Raw genomic sequence first — 19092 nt, 5'->3', positions numbered from 1 at the left:
CCACCAAGAATATATATACAATTGAATAATATAATAATATTTACTTCTTTCTAGTAACGACTACTGACACTTTCGAAATAAATTAAATATACAATTAATTGCATCATATTTTCCATTATTCGAATCAGCTCATTACCTAATTCAAATGGGCGCTTTTATAATGCCTCGTAGCACGGCACGCGTCGTGGACATGTGGACTCGTACCTGTAGACGAGCGCCAGGATGTTGAGCATGGTGGCGACGTCGGGGTGGTCGTGGCCGGACGTCTTCTCCAGGTCCTCGAGCGCCTGCTTGCAGAGCGGCACGGCCACCTCGTAGCGGCCCTGCGACGCGTACTGGATGACCAGGTTGTGCAGCGTGCGCAGGCGCGCCGGGATCTCGTAGCCCGCGTTCACCTGCTGCGCGAACTGCGACGGCGGCGTGGGCGACATGGCTGCGAGTGCGGGCTATTTGTGAGTCCCACTGCTGGGCTTGTTAAGGTTATATACGCGTCCGAGATTATTGTTTAAACAATATTTTTTGTTCACCGCCAAGCGCGAGACAAATCCATAAGCACCAATTAATCTTGTGACATTAAGTGGTGCTTGCTTGTATTAGAACATATACTCAATGAATTCGTTAATTGAACATTATAAATAAAAAATGTTGTATGTCGCAGAATCAAAGATAAGACGCCATAATTTAAGTACAACGCGGTCTATAAGCGGTTTTCGGAAACGTCAAGTAGTACGCTTGGGTAAGGTCGATACAGGAATTCAGAGTGCCCACTTGACAGTTAATGAATAATGAGTTGTTAATGATTTGACATCGGACACATGAGGTTTGCTGAACGCTCTCGAGGGGACTTGGGAACGGGACTCCGGGGCGAAAGGTCGTCTTCTTGTATCGAACTTGCTGCGTTTCCAACCACTTTAATCGGCGTGGTTAATTGTTAATTTGTTATTATTGATTGTAAGCGAACAAGCAAACAACAGTTGCACGAGACTGAACTTTTATTTTGCGTCTACAACATGTCTGATAACGGCTGCGACAACGAATTGTCCCACGTGATCAATACCACCCCGTCATGTATATTATATAAGATATATTTTGGATCCTAAAAACATCCTTATATTATGTAAGTTAAAAATCCACATACACTTATTGTTCCTGTTGTCCTCGTGGTCGTCGTCAGGAAAGAGGTCGACCATGGGATCGTCACGCTTGTTGTCGCCCTGACCGCTGCGACTGGTTTCCGACTCTTCATTTATATCGCTGTCGTATTTGCTGAGGGATTTAATTGTGTCACAATTAATATTTGTCAAGAATTTTTTATTATATACATCTTATATATAGAAATTTTGGTAAAACTGTTTAAGATGAATAGACTTGACGACTCGAGACAGTTCAACGAATCATTATCATTAACGTAATAAGAAAATATATGTATTTATACTGGTGGTAGGGCTTTGTGCAAGCTCGTCTGGGTAGGTACCACCCACTCATCAGATATTCTACCGCAAAACAGCAATACTTGATATTGTTGTGTTCCGGTTTGAAGGGTGAGTGAGCCAGTGTAATTACAGGCACAAGGGACATAAAATCTTAGTTCCCAAGGTTGGTGGCGCATTGGATATGTAAGCGATGGTTGACATTTCTTACAATGCCAATGTCTAAGAGCGTTGGTGACCACTTACCATCAGGTGGCCCATATGCTCGTCCGCCTTCCTATTCTATAAAAAAAAAAAATATATATATAATTAAAGTATTATTATCTAATTAAGGTAACTCGCTACTAAATGGCGTGCACCGCACGTCAACCGTCTTGATATTTTTTTTTATAGAATAGGAAGGCGAACGAGCATATGGGCCACCTGATGGTAAGCGGTCACCATCGCCCATAGACATTGGCATTGTAAGAAATGTTAACCATCACTTACATCACCAATGCGCCACCAACCTTGGAAACTAAGATGTTATGTCCCTTGTGCCTGTAATTACACTGGCTCATTCACCCTTCAAACCGGAACAATACCAAGTACTGCTGTTTTGCGGTAGAATATCTGATGATTGGGTGGTACCTACCCAGACGAGCTTGCACAAAGCTCTACCACCAGTAAAATAATAAAGTATATAATACAACAGAGCTATCAACGAATTGTATGAAATACATAAATCTGAGGTTTGTTTATCTTTATACCTTCTTCGATTGGAAGGCTATATACATTTACACAGACAAAACAATGCCAACAAGGCTCTGCTAGTATATTATAAACAAGAATTTTGTTCCTATATATATATATATATATAGGAACAAAATTTTGTTATACTACCAATGTATAAGTCTGCATATTTATATAAAGACAAAAAACTTTCAAAGAACCTGACATCCTGTTCCAAGGATATACGACTTAATCGCTGATATTAAAAAGCAAACGGCGAATATATATAGTAACTAGTGATCACATTTCAGCGTTTATTCATTCGAAAAATAATTGCTTATATAATTATGTAACTATAAAAAGACTATTTATGTAAAACAGCAGTATAATTGCCAAATTAAAATATTTGCCTAGGTCTAATTTTATCTGCATTTTTCGACATTATTGAATGAAAAAAAAAAAGAAATTCGTCTTAATTGGATACGCTAAAATATTTTATATGATTAAAATCTAACCGTTACTTCTAATTTATTATGCTTACTTTATTAAAAAAACCTCGAAACCTACTTACAATATTTTATTAATACATAATTTCTTTATAGTAAATTTATTAAAATATACATATATTGTAATAATCTGTACCCGATACTGCTTTGAGAATTTTTATTTTTTATGATATTGCTATAATATTCGTCACACTAGTTGTATAGCACAGTTGATAGTTTAAATGTGTATAAATAGTAAGATGCTCACCGAATAGAGGCCATAAAGTCCAAATGCTTGTTCTCCTCTTCTAGTTGTGAGACCCGTTGTTCGGATGCCTGGAGGCGCTGCTGGGCGGTCGCGAGCTCATCACGGAGCCAAGCGTTCTCCTGACAGAGACGACGTACTTGGGTACGAAGCTTCTGTTTCTCTGCTTCAACTGACTGCAAGTGGGAGGCTAAAGCGATCATAACCTGTAAACAAATGGAGACAATATTTAAGTAAAATTGATAACGACATAAATATTATATATATATATATATATATATATATATATATATATATATATATATATATATATATATATAAGCAAACAAACAAACAAATGTATAATCAAATATACATTAAAAAATATAAACTTCTTGATTTGTTTTATTAATATTTAATTAAATAAATGAAAGAGTATTATAAACATAAGAGAGATATGCCGCAGTAGATTTCTAACCATTTGAATATATTTATTTACTTGGTAATCCAACAGTTAACATACATACATTATTATATTACATATTATATGACATGTAACTAAAACCCAAATAGGATTACACAATTAGCATTATAATAATAATAACTGGTACATTATTCACACACGGCCATCTGATCCCAAACTAAGCAGAGCTTGTACTATGGAAACCAGATAACATACTACATATACTATTTTTCTTTTGTAAATACATACACCCAGACTCAGAACAAACAGACATGTTCATGCACACAAATATCTGTCCTGGGTGGGAATCGAACTCACAACCTTCGGCGTGAAAGGCAATCATCCACGAACCCCGCTAACCGGCTCGTCAAGTATAAACATAATATATTGAATTACTAACAAGAAGACGTTAGGTAAAGTAAAACTATTAAGTCATAACATCTAAATAAAAAAATTAAATAACTCGTAATGGATTACGGTCACTTAGCTTTACTTTTATTTATTGCTTCCATGTAAGTGACGTTGTGTCTTTTTATGGAAAGTAAAGATCTAAAACCACAAATATCAAGTTAAGATATGTGTCGAGAAATCGCTATACATATAGCAGTCTAAAGATGGCCTAGTGGTTAGAATGCGTGAATCTTAACCGATGATCGTGGGTTCAAACCCGGGCAAGCACCACTGAATTTTCATGTGCTTAATTTGTGGTTATAATTCATCTCGTGCTTGACGGTGAAGGAAAACATCGTGAGGGAACCTGCATGTGTCTAATTACACTGAAATTCTGCCACATGTGTATTCCACCAAACCGCATTGGAGCAGCGTGGTGGAATAAGCTCCAAACCTTCTCCTCAAAAGGGAGAGGAGGCCTTAGCCCAGCAGTGGGACATTAACAGGCTGTTTCTGTATTGCGACTGCAAAAGTGTAGTTTATGTAAATACTAGACATCCATTTCCCGAGGAAGCCTACATATGTACATATGTATCTCCCAATAAATGCCTATGCATCCTACATCGATCAATAATGCGAATGAAACTCGAAGTCTTTCTTAGAATAGACCTTTAAATGGGACGACGAAATGATATTTGTTTTTATTTTTTGGAATTATTTGTTTTTATTATCGATTAATGTCCTGATATTATATTCAAGTTTTCAAGACGATTTCAGGGCATAATTCAAAAGCTTCCCAATATATAACGAAGGCTTCGAAATCGAATATATGTGACGTAATAATTATCGGATCGACTGCGGTGTTTCCGAACTGGTATATTGTTGATAGTAATCAATAAGCAAGTATAATGATTCTATATTGAATTTTAATAGTAACACTAAAATGTTCGGTTACCGATGTACAATGGCAATTCATTAAATATATAAACCGAGCAAAAGACAATTTCTTTTATTTTAATTTGAAAACTAATAAAATAAGATATTCAAATCATTTCTATTTTTAAAAAATCGAAAACGTTCTAAAATTTGTATAGAGCGGAGTTTCCACCCACTTTAGCTATTCGAGCGAGCCTCCCCCGGGTTGTGTGCTCTAATGCTAGTTCAACAACCCCATGTAAACCTTTGTGCAGGGCTGATTAAGGGTCGCAATCTCATCTCGACGTGGGGCGTGGAGTACGCATGATAAGAATCATTTGTTTGTTCAGAACACGTATCCGTTAAAGGACTCGTTACTGACGCATCCCATGCGATACGTCATACGAAAACTGCATTTAGATGGTGAGCAAATGTAATGAAATAATTGTTAGTTGAAAATATAATTTCATTAATTTATTTTTTTAAATGGTGATGATGAATGATAGTGATAATGATAATAATGATGATTATGTCCTCTACCGATTTCGGTCACGGCGGCCAATCTCAAGAGAAATTAGCCATACATCTTTCATCTATAGTGGGATTGAAACATGTATGCTGACAAACTAAGTTTTTAAGCGTTTATGTGTTAGAAGTTCCTATCGTGTTCGGCGGTGAAAGAAAGCCTGAGGAAACCTACACGTGTCGGATTAAATTATCGATGTAAACTATCACCACTGCCTAAAGACATTGGAATGTCCACTGTGCCTGTAGTTATACTTGGGTCACTCACCGATCAAAATAGAAAACAACAATACTTATGGTTGTTTAACGGTAGAATATCTGATGAGTGGGTGGTATCCACCCAGGCGGGCTTGCACAAGGCCATCAAGTGAATAAGCGTGATTCCAGGAGAGTGGGACTTTGGCATATAGAGTAATTTGACATACGAGAGATACTGTAGGATTACGATTTAGGTACGAGAAAAATTATCACCAATTTCAATTGCAGAACAAGGATAAATTAAAATAAATGACCTAGAATATTTAAAATAATATAATTTATACATTATAGTCGAGATCTATAATAAATGCTATGATATTCATTATGGATTTGTGAAAAAATGGCGCTTTGAATGTCAGCGAAATTATCGTTATCGGATTTTCGGTAGTCAAATTAAAATAAATATAATGTTTAATTATAAACAAAGATATATTAATCAGGAACAATTTGTAGTAAAAAATATAACAGAGCTATAAGGAAATCGCTTGGAATATGTAAAAATCTAAGGTTTTTTATCTTTACCGCTCCTGCACTTGGAATATAGTATATATGAGCTTATACATTTTAGTGCGACGAGTTTAGAATACCAGAACTTTTAAAGAAGACTTCTTTATGGGCGGTCCTTAAAACCATTCAATGAATGTAGGCCACGTCGAGACTTCGTGATAGTGGGAATTGAAAAGCTTCAGGAAATAGGGCACTTCAGTTACGTTTATATCCAGACGCCTCACGGAGATTATAGGCCGATCTTGAATGTGTGACATTTAGTGTTGAGGAGCATTTATCGTCACAGATAAAAAATACAAGGTAAAAATAGAAGCTGTCAGTGACAAGATTTCTTCAATACGAGATAAATCGAATTCAACTTCGCAAATATTGCACAAATATAATGAATTAAATAAGTAATTTAACTTCTATGTATTTCATTTACAAATCTGTCACACGTCCTCTCAATCAATTTTAATTTTCTAATTTAAAATTAAAAAAAAAAAATTGACTACCTTGGTGGATTTATAACCTTATAAGGTAGATTACATATCTGGAAGTCCACAGTTTGGAAATTAGGTTTGAACCTGGCATTTTTACACTACTGTACTTTAAAGATCACGAAAAGCCATTGGCTCCCCGAACACTCTCCGGACGTGTTGCATCGTCTTAGATTATCAGAGTGAAAGAATAGAATGCATCGGTTTTAATAATCTTATACCACCTGCGCAGTTGGCTATTCTCCGTTGAGAATGTACGTCGTGACTTATATAGTAAAATAAAGTAAGTAAGTAACAGCCTGTAAATGTCCCACTGCTGGGCTAAGGCCTCCTCTCCCTTTTTTGAGGAGAAGGTTTGGAGCTTATTCCACCACGCTGCTCTATTGCGGGTTGGTGGAATACACATGTGGCAGAATTTCAATGAAATTAGACACATGCAGGTTTACTCACGATGTTTTCCTTCACCGAAAAGCACGAGATGAATTATAAACAGAAATTAAGCACATGAAAATTCAGAGGTGCTTGCCTGGGTTTGAACCCACGTTCATCGGTTAAGATTCACGCGTTCTTACCACTGGGCCATTTCGACTAAAATAATAAATAGTACATATACTAATATAATAAGTATATTACCAAACATTATCAGCCAGCTTTGTTTCAATGCTCTGTATTCAATCATAATATAAAAATAAATATAATTGGAACGTATGACCTTTAATTAATGCCTATTACATTTTTAATGAACATTTTTACTCTACATAATACCTAAACAATGTCATTATAAAGAGATACCATGAAAGGTAATTAATCATTCATTCTGTATATAGATTAACTGCGTAAATAGTTTTGTTTATGTATTTATATATAGAGGAGTAATTTTAAGTGTCTGTCATGCCACCTTAGGGTTTTCAAATACTTTTCTGTAACTAAACATTTTAAATTCGGTTAATGTTCCAATTACATATTATTATATTATAAAATACGCTACAAGCATTAATATATTATGTTTAGTCTATATCATATACATTGATTGACAGTATAGTTAATTACTGATGACTATCAGCCCGTTACGTTAAGGAGCTTTGAAGTTTATTCCACCACAACTCCAAAACGAGTTTATGGATACACATTTCGAAGCATTTTATTTGAAGAATTGCAGGTTTCCTGACAATGTCTTCCTTCACCAACGATCACGAGATTTATTTTATAAACTAATTAAGCAAATGATAACGCAATGGTGTTTTTACATAACATCTACGTGAAAAATTTTTTTATAAAATTTTTATATATTTATTATATAAAAAGTATGTAACAGTAACGGCCTGTTAATGTCCCACTGCTGGGCTAAGGTCTCCTCTCCCTTTTGAGGAGAAGGTTTGGAGCTTATTCCACCACGCTGCTCCAATGCGGGTTGTTTCAATGCAATTAGACACATGCAGGTTTCCTCACGATGTTTTCCTTCACCGTTAAGCACGAGATGAGTTATAAACACAAATTAAGCACACAAAATTCAGTGGTGCTTGCCCGGGTTTGAACCTACGATTATCGGTCTAGGTTTACGCGTTCCTACCACTAGGCCATCTAAACTCCACCCGTATCAATCGTATGTAGTTCGATATTAATATATTTCAATTATTATTGGTTTAATCAATTAGATTATATAAACATGTATTATTAATACACTTTTTGACTGCCTCGTTGGTCTAGTGGCTTGATTTAAGGCCGCAGACCCGGTGGTCAGGGTTCAATTCTCAGGTCGGGCCAATAAAAAGTTATTGGGTTTTTCTGTCAGAAAATTCAGCCAGTCAGTCAGTAGCAGCCCAGAGTCTGGAAGTTGGAAGTGTGTACACTCCCGTGCCTCGGAAAGCATGTAAAGCAGTTGGTCCTGCGGCTGTACTCTTTCCAGTTATGTCGGATTGCTGTCCCGTCGGATAATGAGAGTTAGGAAATTGAGAGTGCACCTCTGTTTGCGCACACACTTGTGCACTATAATATCTCCTGCCTCGTTGGCTCATCTCCCTTGAGATTGGCCGCCGTGACCGAAATCAGTCTGGAGGTCATTATTATTACACTTTTTAAATAGTTATTAATGATTTAAATTCGTTATATATTAAAATAGTTTTAAACCTAATTATAATAAAAAAGCACTTCAACAATACATTTTGAAACAAAAACTTCCAAAGTTATTTGTAACAAAGAGTTTAAAATATTACGAGACAAATTAATAAATTGCTGCATTAAATGATATCCCGATTAGTTATCGTCAACATTGACAGTTGCTCGTTGTCTATATTTAACGTTCAGTTTAGCGAGATTTTCTAAACAAGAAACCGCTGCATTCTTGGTCAGTGATTAACCGATTAGCATAACTTGGTTACCTGTGTCTCTCCCAGTCCGAGCTCAATCGCATCGATGCTCTTCCGCACCAGAGACACCTTCTCGTGCTCGTGTTCAGTGTTGGCCGCCAGCCCGGCCAGCAGCTGCGTGTGCTCCGCCCGCAATGCCTCGAGCCCGGCGGCGACCGTGCGCGCGCCGGCCACCATCTCCTCCTGCGTCATCGCCGTCATCCTGCCTAGCGATTCGATCTTCTTTCTGTTGACAAGAACAATTTAAAATTACAACGCATTCCATATTCAAATCCATTTTTTTAATAATTAACTCTCTTTATTAATATTAAACACGTCGATATACCTTCGTCCTATTTAATGTTCTAATTTCAAATCTATGACGATAAAAATATGTAAGGAGAATACACACATCAATAAACACAAATAAAGGAAACGTATCGATATCTGACCGTGAAAAAAACCTTGGATGAGAAAATGATACTTATCAGGTTAACACGTCTCACGCTACAATTACAGGATAACTGACAAACTGAACTGGCGTAGAATTAACTGTATTGTGACAAATCATTGAGATACATGGTCATATTTGTCCAGTTCGTTATGGGTGATTTTGATAATTAATTTTTCGTTGAGTTTATTATAATTACAGCTCCATGGTAGTCGCACCTCAAGTTAATTGAAAAGGGAGAGTCATTCGAGAATTATTTTATTTTTTAGTCGAAAATTATCGAAAACTTTCAAAGTCAAGTTTGTGAGCAATTTTTTAATACACTATTTCGATCGAAAGAGGAGTTACGATAAACAAACCTTAGATTTTCATATTCGATACAATCCTAATACCTCTGCTATGCACTTCAAACAGTTTTGATTAATTTACCTTTATTTATAATACAACACTATTCCTTAACTAGTTATACCCACTTTAATTTTATTTCCAAAATTTCGTTTACAACTTCGCGAACATTCAAAACGTCATTTTTTTTGCTTATCCATAGTGAATATCATAGATTATTTAAGATCTCGACCAATGTAAATATCGGTGTCAAAATTGTTTATTTGGGTTCACTCCTCTTGTGGTGGGAATGTGTTGTGCTTATACCGTTTCACTCCATCACGTGTATGGAGCTGACAAACACACTTAATATCCGTCTAGTAAAAGCGATAGTCTGTTTAAAAATATCAAAATAAACATTGTTTACTAAACAAAGCAATTATAAACATATTAACAATGTATTTGTTTGATTATAAGAATGATCACAATAAATTGAAATAATACATACATATATGTATATGAACAATGTATGTATGTGCTAGACAAGTTGCTTGCGGGATATATTTAAGAATTTTATATATACATTTAGCTTTTAAAAATATCTTTTGAAATACGTGTAAATGTATTCTATAATACAAATATTTAGAAAGGTCTGTCATATAATATGTTATGCGGTAAAATTAATATTGTATACATATTTCTCATACAAGAGTATACAAACACAACGTGAATAAATGAAACATAAAAATGAATGTATTATTTTTATGTGCAATATATTATTATATACATGTAAAGTGTTTTTTTTATGTTTTCGTTATGAATCTATTTACAGTATTATAAAAATAAAAACTATCATTATTTTCGTATCCCTAATGTATATTACTTATAATATACAAGATGCCTTCTGACTTTTCGGTCACGGTTATCTCAAAGTCTCCCTTGAGATCAGCACATATTACATATTTTATAGAACAGGTCTGCAGAAATATTAGTATACTCTCTATTTTTTCACTCTCATAATTCTTAACAGAAAAATCCAATATTTTAATCGGCCTGACCCGGAAATTAACCTAGGACATCGGACTATGTATATTGCTATAATCATTTCAGAATGTTGACCCTAAAAAGGCGAACCGGGATAAAATATACAAACATTATGAACCTGCCTCACGTCATAACCTTATTTTCGCAATTTTCCCAGTCGGTTGAAAAGAAAATCAATATTTGTATCATATTGCATCCTCCTATAGCTCTATGTAATGAAAAGTATAGTGTAGAAGCCATAAATCAGATCCTTATTAGGATTCACCAGTCGTATATACAATCGTGACGTCCGTGAACAGTCGTATATTTTCATAAACACTTTTAGTAAGTACACATCGAAATATTCAATAAAACGGCTGATTAATATAATCTATCCTTGAGCATTGAGGTTCTTGCTTACAAATAATATTGGGACAAGTCCGTCTTCGTACGCTTAAATTTTCTTGCTTATCTGTTTTTTTTTTTTTTTATAGAATAGGAAGGCGGACGAGCATATGGGCCACCTGATGGTAAGTGGTCACCAAACGCCCTTAGACATTGGCATTGTAAGAAATGTTAACCATCGCTTACATAACCAATGCGCCACCAACCTTGGGAACCAAGATGTTATGTCCCTTGTGCCTGCAATTACACTGGCTCACTCACCCTTCAAACCGGAACACAACAATACCAAGTACTGCTGTTTTGCGGTAGAATATCTGATGAGTGGGTGGTACCTACCCAGACGAGCTTGCACAAAGCTCTACCACCAGTAAGTGTTTCATTTGGTTAGAATGCGTGAATCTTAAACGATGATCGTGGGTCAAAACTAGAACACTACCACATATATATCCACCAATCCGCGTTGGAGTTTCTTCTAAAAAGGAGAGGAGGCGCTAGCCTAACAGTAGGACATATATATAAAGGCTGTTATTATACTGTATTTAAAGACATTAATGTACAGTAAAGAAATTTTTATTTTATTTAAACTATCAAATCCCCAAACGCAGTTTGTCCAAGCCTTTGATTTATGTTATTATGAGTTTAGTTTGATGTTTCCATGTTTTAATTTCCATGCAGAAACACAATCATCATTTTAGGATCACTAATATAACACAGCTTTTGTTATTTTTCGCGACCTCTTTAACGTTGTGTGTCAGTTTTCTTTCTGTGTTTATTAATCTTAGTTATTGTTAATCTTGTTATTGTTAATCAATAAACAGATTAACAATAACAAGTAACAGAAATGTTGCGAACTGGGACCAAAAATAATGAGATCACCGTCATTAATTCGCCCTGGATCTTTCAATCTCGATTAAGCTATTAGTAAAAGCGACGTACATTTCTTTAGAAAACAATACTTCTTAATTTAGTTACATATTGATTTACATCCATAAATCAGAGAACAGGTAAAATATTAACTTTATTCTCAATATCAAATTGAGTAACCTATTAAACATTGGAATCACGGCTGTCGAGCTTTAGATGGTCATTAAAAAAATCACTCGAATTATTAATACAATTGTCTTTCCCGCTTTTAAGAAATGAAAGTAAGTATGAATATTAAGATTGCATAAAAAAATTCACTTCGCAATATCTTATATAGCACCAGAATCTTATATAGTGAAACTATTGTGTTATGAATGACATCTCGTTTTAAATACCTATCGATTTTAATGTGCGCTGTCGTCATATAACATGTTTGCATAAATCCTTTGACAGGAAGTGACTACTCATCGTGAAACATGAAGGTGCGGCTTAACTGACCAGCATTGCTAGTGTTAGAGCTCACTTTGAAAACCGACGACCGTGATACGCTGTTTTGATACGTGTATCCTTTAAATGTTATAATTATTTTAGTTAATGTCGCATATCACTGACTTTTTACGATCATGTTCTGTGTTGAGTTTCGAGTTCGTTCCTAAATAATAACTCTACTGGGCGAGTCGTGAAACATTTACACCGGAACTAGATCTATTTAGCGACCGTGAATGATATGTCGTTGACAAATGACAGCACCAACTGCTTAAAATGGATATAGAAGAGAAACAAACAAAACGCACTCACTAATTTCACACAGATAACACAAATTTGTACATTTGTTTTATTTTTTTGAAATTGTCTAAAAAAAAAAAAAGAATGGCGAATGCCTGTAATTTGGGACACGTTTTTTATGTAGATAGAATTATGGAGATTTATTAATTGTTGCAATACAAGATAATATATACGAATAAAATAGATAAAGGGGGATATCTTGTATGATAACATAAGCAATGTTATGGTGATGAAATGCCTTCTATTTTAAGGTGTTAAAAAAAAATTTCATAGTCTTTTTTTTTACGACCGTGGATTAGAATGTAATCCGGAGCAAGTTGCTTGAAAATCAATTCCAATATTTATTACAAAATTGCTTTAATAAATATATATATATATATATTATAAAAATCTTATGTACCTATAGTTATAATTACTTTATGGTGGCATTCGAATCGTGCTTCGTTATTTTTCACATTCTTCGGGTCTAATCTCTTGTTTTACAACATACGAATTTAATAGTCCCTATAAGTTATCATGACGTGAAAACCTACGATAATAAGACAATAAGGAATCCGTAAAAACGAACAATTAAATCTATCGAAATCACAAACGTAATAGAGGAGAATAAAAACACCACTTTCTCAAAAGAATGAAAGCTTTTGTACTGGGACATTCACAGATTTTAAGTTTAATAGAAACAAACAGAACCTGCACTCGTTATTGCATATCATGTTCTAAGTTATAATTACTTATAATGTCGTTAACTTATCTTGGATTTGTCTTATGATATATCCGAACGTTAATCATTTATACATGTATAATAAATAATAAATTTATACAAGTTAAGTACAAGTAAACTTATGTATGTCTAGACAAGAGAGAACTTATGTTATAATTAAAGTTAAATGACTATATACACTGGCCTCCAAAAAAATCGACCCACCTACATTTTTTGTAAAAAAGCTATCGTATGGTTTTAAACTACCACATATTTATATTTTTAAGATTGATAATGAAAAAATGCAATTGTAGGATTGTACAAAAACAGAAATAGTGCGCAAAAAATAGGTTTTTAGGTAAATATGTGACAAAACACGAAAACACAAAATTTTACGCAATTTTATTTTTTTGTGTACAAAACGATTATGCCGTTTGTTTTTAAATTTGGGTGCCTAAATCTTACTTTAATAGGGAGTGTTTCCTCCTCTTGACCTAATCACTGCCTGCATACGCCTATTAAGTGACCTGATTAGCTTTTTAATGTCTTCCTGTGGGGTCCGTTGCCATTCTTCAGTTAGGGCAGCTTCCAGTTGATTCAGGGTTTCTGGAATTGAATTTCGTGCTCGAACCGTACGTTTTAGCTGGTCCCAGAGGTGATCTATCGGGTTTAGGTCCGGACTATTGTCTGGCCACTGCATAACTGGAATTTCGACTTCCCTGAGATAGTCTTTAACAATTCTAGCGACATGAGGTCGTGCGTTGTCGTGCATAAGTTGGAAATTATCCCCAATATATCCAGCGTAAGGCACCACATGAGGCTCCAGAATGTCCGTTATGTAAGTTTCAGCGTTAACAGCACGATTACGGAAAAAAACCAGCTCTGTGCGTCCCGTCAAAGAAATACCTCCCCAAAACATTGTAGAGCCTCCACCAAGTCGGACTGTTTCTCGAATGCAACACTGAGAGTAGCGTTCTCCTGGCCTTCGCATGACGTTACGTCGTCCATCAGAGCCTACTAGAGACATTCGGCTTTCATCACTGAACAATACTGTCTCCCATTGGTCCAGTGTCCAATCGACGTGCTGCCTAGCAAATTGTAGTCTTGCTTGTCGATGGGATGCTGTGAGTTTTGGTCCTGTTGCTGGCTTGTGTGGGGTTAAGTTTTGCTCTCGAAGTCTTCTTCTTACAGTATTTTCACTCACAGACACTCCACGACTTTCTCGGAGTCTACCTTGAACGTCAACAGCCGAAAGATGTCGGTTTCTTAAAGACGTCAAACCAATAAAACGGTCATCGGTCGGTTTCGTGACACGCCCCCTGCCAGATCCTGGTCTCCGGCGATACTCCACAGTTTCCAAGTAGCGTTTGTACACTCTTCGCACCGCTGAACGACTTAATTTTAGTGTTCTAGCCACATTTCGCTGACTTAACCCCTCATGAATAAGAGCTACGACTTGAGCAGCTTCTGCTTCAGTAGTATCCATTTTTTATGTTTAAACTTATTAAAATTATTGTTTCAACAAAGTTTCATACACTTAATCAATAATAAACATCGAACCGAGATGACTCCGCGTTAAGAACTGGAAATAAACTAACCATGCACTTTGTGCACAAAGTAACGTTTTCTTATCAATACTTTAAAAATATTCCAAATATCCTCAATAACACTTACAACTCCTCCAAATCAATATCAAGTGGGTAATAAAATGTTAAATGTATGTCCCATAAGTAAAACAATCCACCTAGGTCGTCGCATAGTTAAGATAACAACTTTGTAAGTAAAAAAATACGGGTGGGTCGATTTTTTTGGCGGCCAGTGTATATATACAAATAAAAAAAATTAAGTGTCTTTAGTGGTTTTAAAATAACTGCCTCAATTCAATTATGATTCACGTTTTCTAGCTTCTGGATCAATTACGCTTAAAATATTTTCACATACAATTTTAAATATTTATAAATCTTTGTAAAACATTACATTACATCGTGATTTCCAATATCGAGAACAATCTAGGCTGTACTTTCGAAAACTTAGAACACCAAAAACATTCTCTATCCCCATAAGGAGATTTACAGTACAATTCTGGGTGAAAGGCTCTTGGAATACGGCTTCAGTATCATTAAGATTATAATTAGGTTTCGCTAAGTTAAAAGTAAATCGCATTTTCACGATTACTACACCGCAACTAGGTCATTGACCGACACCCTAAGCGAGATTGGCTAAGATTGAGGGCAAACATTCTTAAGCCGGTTAAAATTACGAAATGTTTCAATATATTTACGTTAGACTAACACACGTTGGAATCAAGGTCAATATTTAACTACAACATCGGCAACGTTAAGATTACCTTTTAACTGATAATGTCAAAAACTAAACTTCTTATATTAATAAGTACGTGTTTATATTAATTTCAAGCCTCCATTCTAAATCCTTTATCCGTAATTCCGTAACAGCCTGTGAATGTCCCACTGCTGAGTTAAAGGCCTCCTCTCCTCTTTTTGAGGAGAAGGTTTGGAGCTTATTCCACCACGCTGCTCCAATGCGGGTTGGTAGAATTACATGTGGCAGAATTTCAGTGAAATTAGACACATGCAGGTTTCCTCACGATGTTTTCCTTCACCGTAAAGCACGAGATGAATTATAATCACAAATTAAGCACATGCAAATTGCAAGAGTGTTGCTTGCCCGGGTTTGAACCCACGATCATCGGTTAAGATTCATGCGTTCTTACCACAGGGCCATCTCGGCTTTTTTGGGTCTGAATATGCCCTTATCTTTAAGATGTCATATTGTATGGACTTCAAAGTAATGAAAAGAAGGTGATAAAAATCCTCTATATTACAAGTTTTTTACATGTGTTTAAGAATCGATATTGATAATTATTTTTTCGTTGAGTTCACTATAGCTTCAAGGTGATGACATCTCATTTTCTCTACTATAAGACATTGTTAAGTACATATTTCAAGCATATATTCGAGCATTTTTTTTAAAAACAATTTTATATATCGATATAAGGTAATGGATAATTAAGAAATTAAATGCATCAAACCTAGACCTACTCAATGTTGCCATATAAAAATATTAGCTTGGCCATGAATGTTACTCGTAACACTTTACCGCTAAATATAATCAGCTGACTGTAAGAAATACGATCATCACATAGCTTTGTTTATATAAATTATTCAAACCGGTCCCACATACGTGAGAATATGCCACAGGAAACCGCATGATATGCAAATCGGAACAATTTAGATATGGGTCAATAGCTTCAACATCCTTCGCTTAATAATTCCATCATCGTACGAACCGATATTCATATTTTTTACTGTTCTCCGGCTTGGACAACAGTTTGAAAGTATTTTTAAAATCTCATTACGGAATCAACGCATCATAATTAAATAAATAGTTCTCAATTACTAACATATTAATAACGATGAAATTCGACCGTTATTTATTTATTGCTAATAAAACTGAAACTGGGCATTCGCAGAAGTATAAGCGATGTGTTTATTTTCAAATTATTTGAAATATAAGTAAAGATGTCCAAAATGAGGTTTAGCTTCGTTCAATTTGGTATGTATGTAAATAAGAAAAATCCAAGTATATGACAAACAATATACGTTATATAATTTTAAGTTTGACCAATGAACAGACTTATTATAGGTTGACATTGGCATTATAAAAGTAAACAATAAATATAATTTTATTTAGTAAACGTAATATTTGTAACGTATATTATATATAAGCTTTCTGCACTTCTCATATACATTTGAACTATACCAAACTCCGTGCGTGCAATATGCTTAAAAACGGTTACAAAATTTGTCTTCATAAATTATTATATAGATTCCAATTCAAATGTTTATGTGAATATGCGTATATACCAAATAATTGCGTTTAACCATTTGACACGTTGATGGTGAATATTGTCACAATTTTTCTAAGACCTGTTCGTTACGTAATTCAGTGGATGATTTTAAAAATGTTAGTAAAATTTTTTGTTGTTTTTTATCAAATATATCATTGAAAAGACGAAAGTTACGAAAGTACACTTGCGTAATTTGACGCTAATTAAGAGTAGGCGACAGTGAATTAATTAAAAAAGAAAAGCCTACTAACGCTTATGTAAGTGTGTTATGTATTATACAAATATTAACTTTGACGAACAGCAGTGCTATTATGAAAAAACTCGCTTTATTTATCAATCGTGTAATGTGGAAAACCGACTTAGGCTATTATGATTCGTATATTCATTAAATGTTATAATTATTATAGTCACTTTAGTATATTTTAACTTAGATATTATATTTATAATAATAATAATTTTTCATCAAAAATATTACACCTCGTCTTATTGCCTCTACTGGTAACAGGATTGGTTCATTTTTCGCCCAGAGAATTGGAATTGCGATTCAAAGGAGAAATGCTGCTAACATTCTTGCCACCATTCCACGCGGCCACGATTTGTACGGTGAATTTTTGTTTTTGTATTTATTTAAGGTTTTTATGTAATATTTAGCATATCACAATCGCATAATATTACGTTAGTTTACTGTGACAGCCAGTAACATCAGTTACGTCTCATGAAGCCCAATTGCACATGGGTCAACTGTAAGATTTTAAGTACATAGAGATATACATACATATTTTATATTTAAAGAAACCTTATACAATTCATCTGGCGTTGAAGTGTTCTACAAAGATGTGGTCTACAGAAGTTTTCACCCTCACAGCTTGCTCTGTTGAGTAATAAAACCAAGTTTCTGCTACGTGTTTAACAGCAACTTCAACTTTATTACCGTACCGTACCGTAACAGCCTGTGAATGTCCCACTGCTGGGCTAAAGGCCTCCTCTCCTCTTTTTGAGGAGAAGGTTTGGAGCTTATTCCACCACGCTGCTCCAATGCGGGTTGGTAGAATTCACATGTGGCAGAATTTCAGTGAAATTAGACACATGCAGGTTTCCTCACGATGTTTTCCTTCACCGTAAAGCACGAGATGAATTATAATCACAAATTAAGCACATGAAAATTCAGTGGTGCTTGCCCGGGTTTGAACCCACGATCATCGGTTAAGATTCACGCGTTCTTACCACAGGGCCATGTCGGCTATTTCGGCTTCAACTTTATATTTTGAACTAATCTTGTAGTCTCAGTACACCCGTTTTTGTTTACAATAGATACATACAAATCATTTTAATAAGAACCACACGACACGAGCAATTATTTTTGAAAATAATTAAGTACTTATAATTATTTAAATACCTACGACGGTAATATACGAAAAGTATATAAGAAAATTACAGGCTAATTACGTTTACAGAATGGTATATCGTTCATTGGTTTACGAGAACGTGAAATATAACGAGGACGATAAGCATTCTTTAAAAGGAAAATTTTTTCGAACATTCCAGAAAGGACTACGGCGTAACGCGTTGAAAATCCCCGAGGGTGTTACGGATACTTTATTACTTTCGCATTGCACCACACAAGAAATGCTGAAGCATTTTATCAGCCACATTTTTACTTAAAGCAACTTGTGAGTTTTAGAAAAAGATTCAAATTCAAATATAGAACATATAATAATAAATTTAGAACGTACCATATATTATTTAATTATAAATGTATTCGAGTGAATACATCTAATCATAATGATGACGTCCTCCTGACCGAGTTTGAGCCACGCTAAGCGAACGGGCAGAAGATATTAAAACGCACAAGTATGTGCTCAAACAGAGATGCAATCTCTATACCCTCGTAATCATATTCCGACACGGCTGGAGAGAGA

General features: G+C 35.0%; 1 protein-coding gene across 6 annotated transcripts in view; it reads right to left on the bottom strand.

The window, feature by feature from the left end:
- Nucleotides 1-19092, bottom strand: part of LOC126769472 (kinesin light chain) — a 51059-nt gene that overhangs the window by 11679 nt on the left and 20288 nt on the right. For all 6 annotated transcript variants that reach the window (XM_050488308.1, XM_050488310.1, XM_050488304.1 and 3 more), the window contains 4 exons: nt 8786-8999; nt 2895-3097; nt 1139-1266; nt 205-433 (listed from right to left, as the gene is read on the bottom strand). In XM_050488308.1, the coding sequence (XP_050344265.1) occupies nt 205-433; nt 1139-1266; nt 2895-3097; nt 8786-8974 (749 nt within the window). In that variant the 5' untranslated portion in view covers nt 8975-8999. The remainder of the gene's footprint in view (nt 1-204; nt 434-1138; nt 1267-2894; nt 3098-8785; nt 9000-19092) is intronic.

The sequence above is a fragment of the Nymphalis io genome, chromosome 7, assembly GCF_905147045.1.
Source record: "Nymphalis io chromosome 7, ilAglIoxx1.1, whole genome shotgun sequence".
Lineage (NCBI taxonomy): Eukaryota > Metazoa > Arthropoda > Insecta > Lepidoptera > Nymphalidae > Nymphalis > Nymphalis io.
Note: the sequence above shows the minus strand (reverse complement) of the source record. Positions and strands in the feature narration are given on the sequence as shown.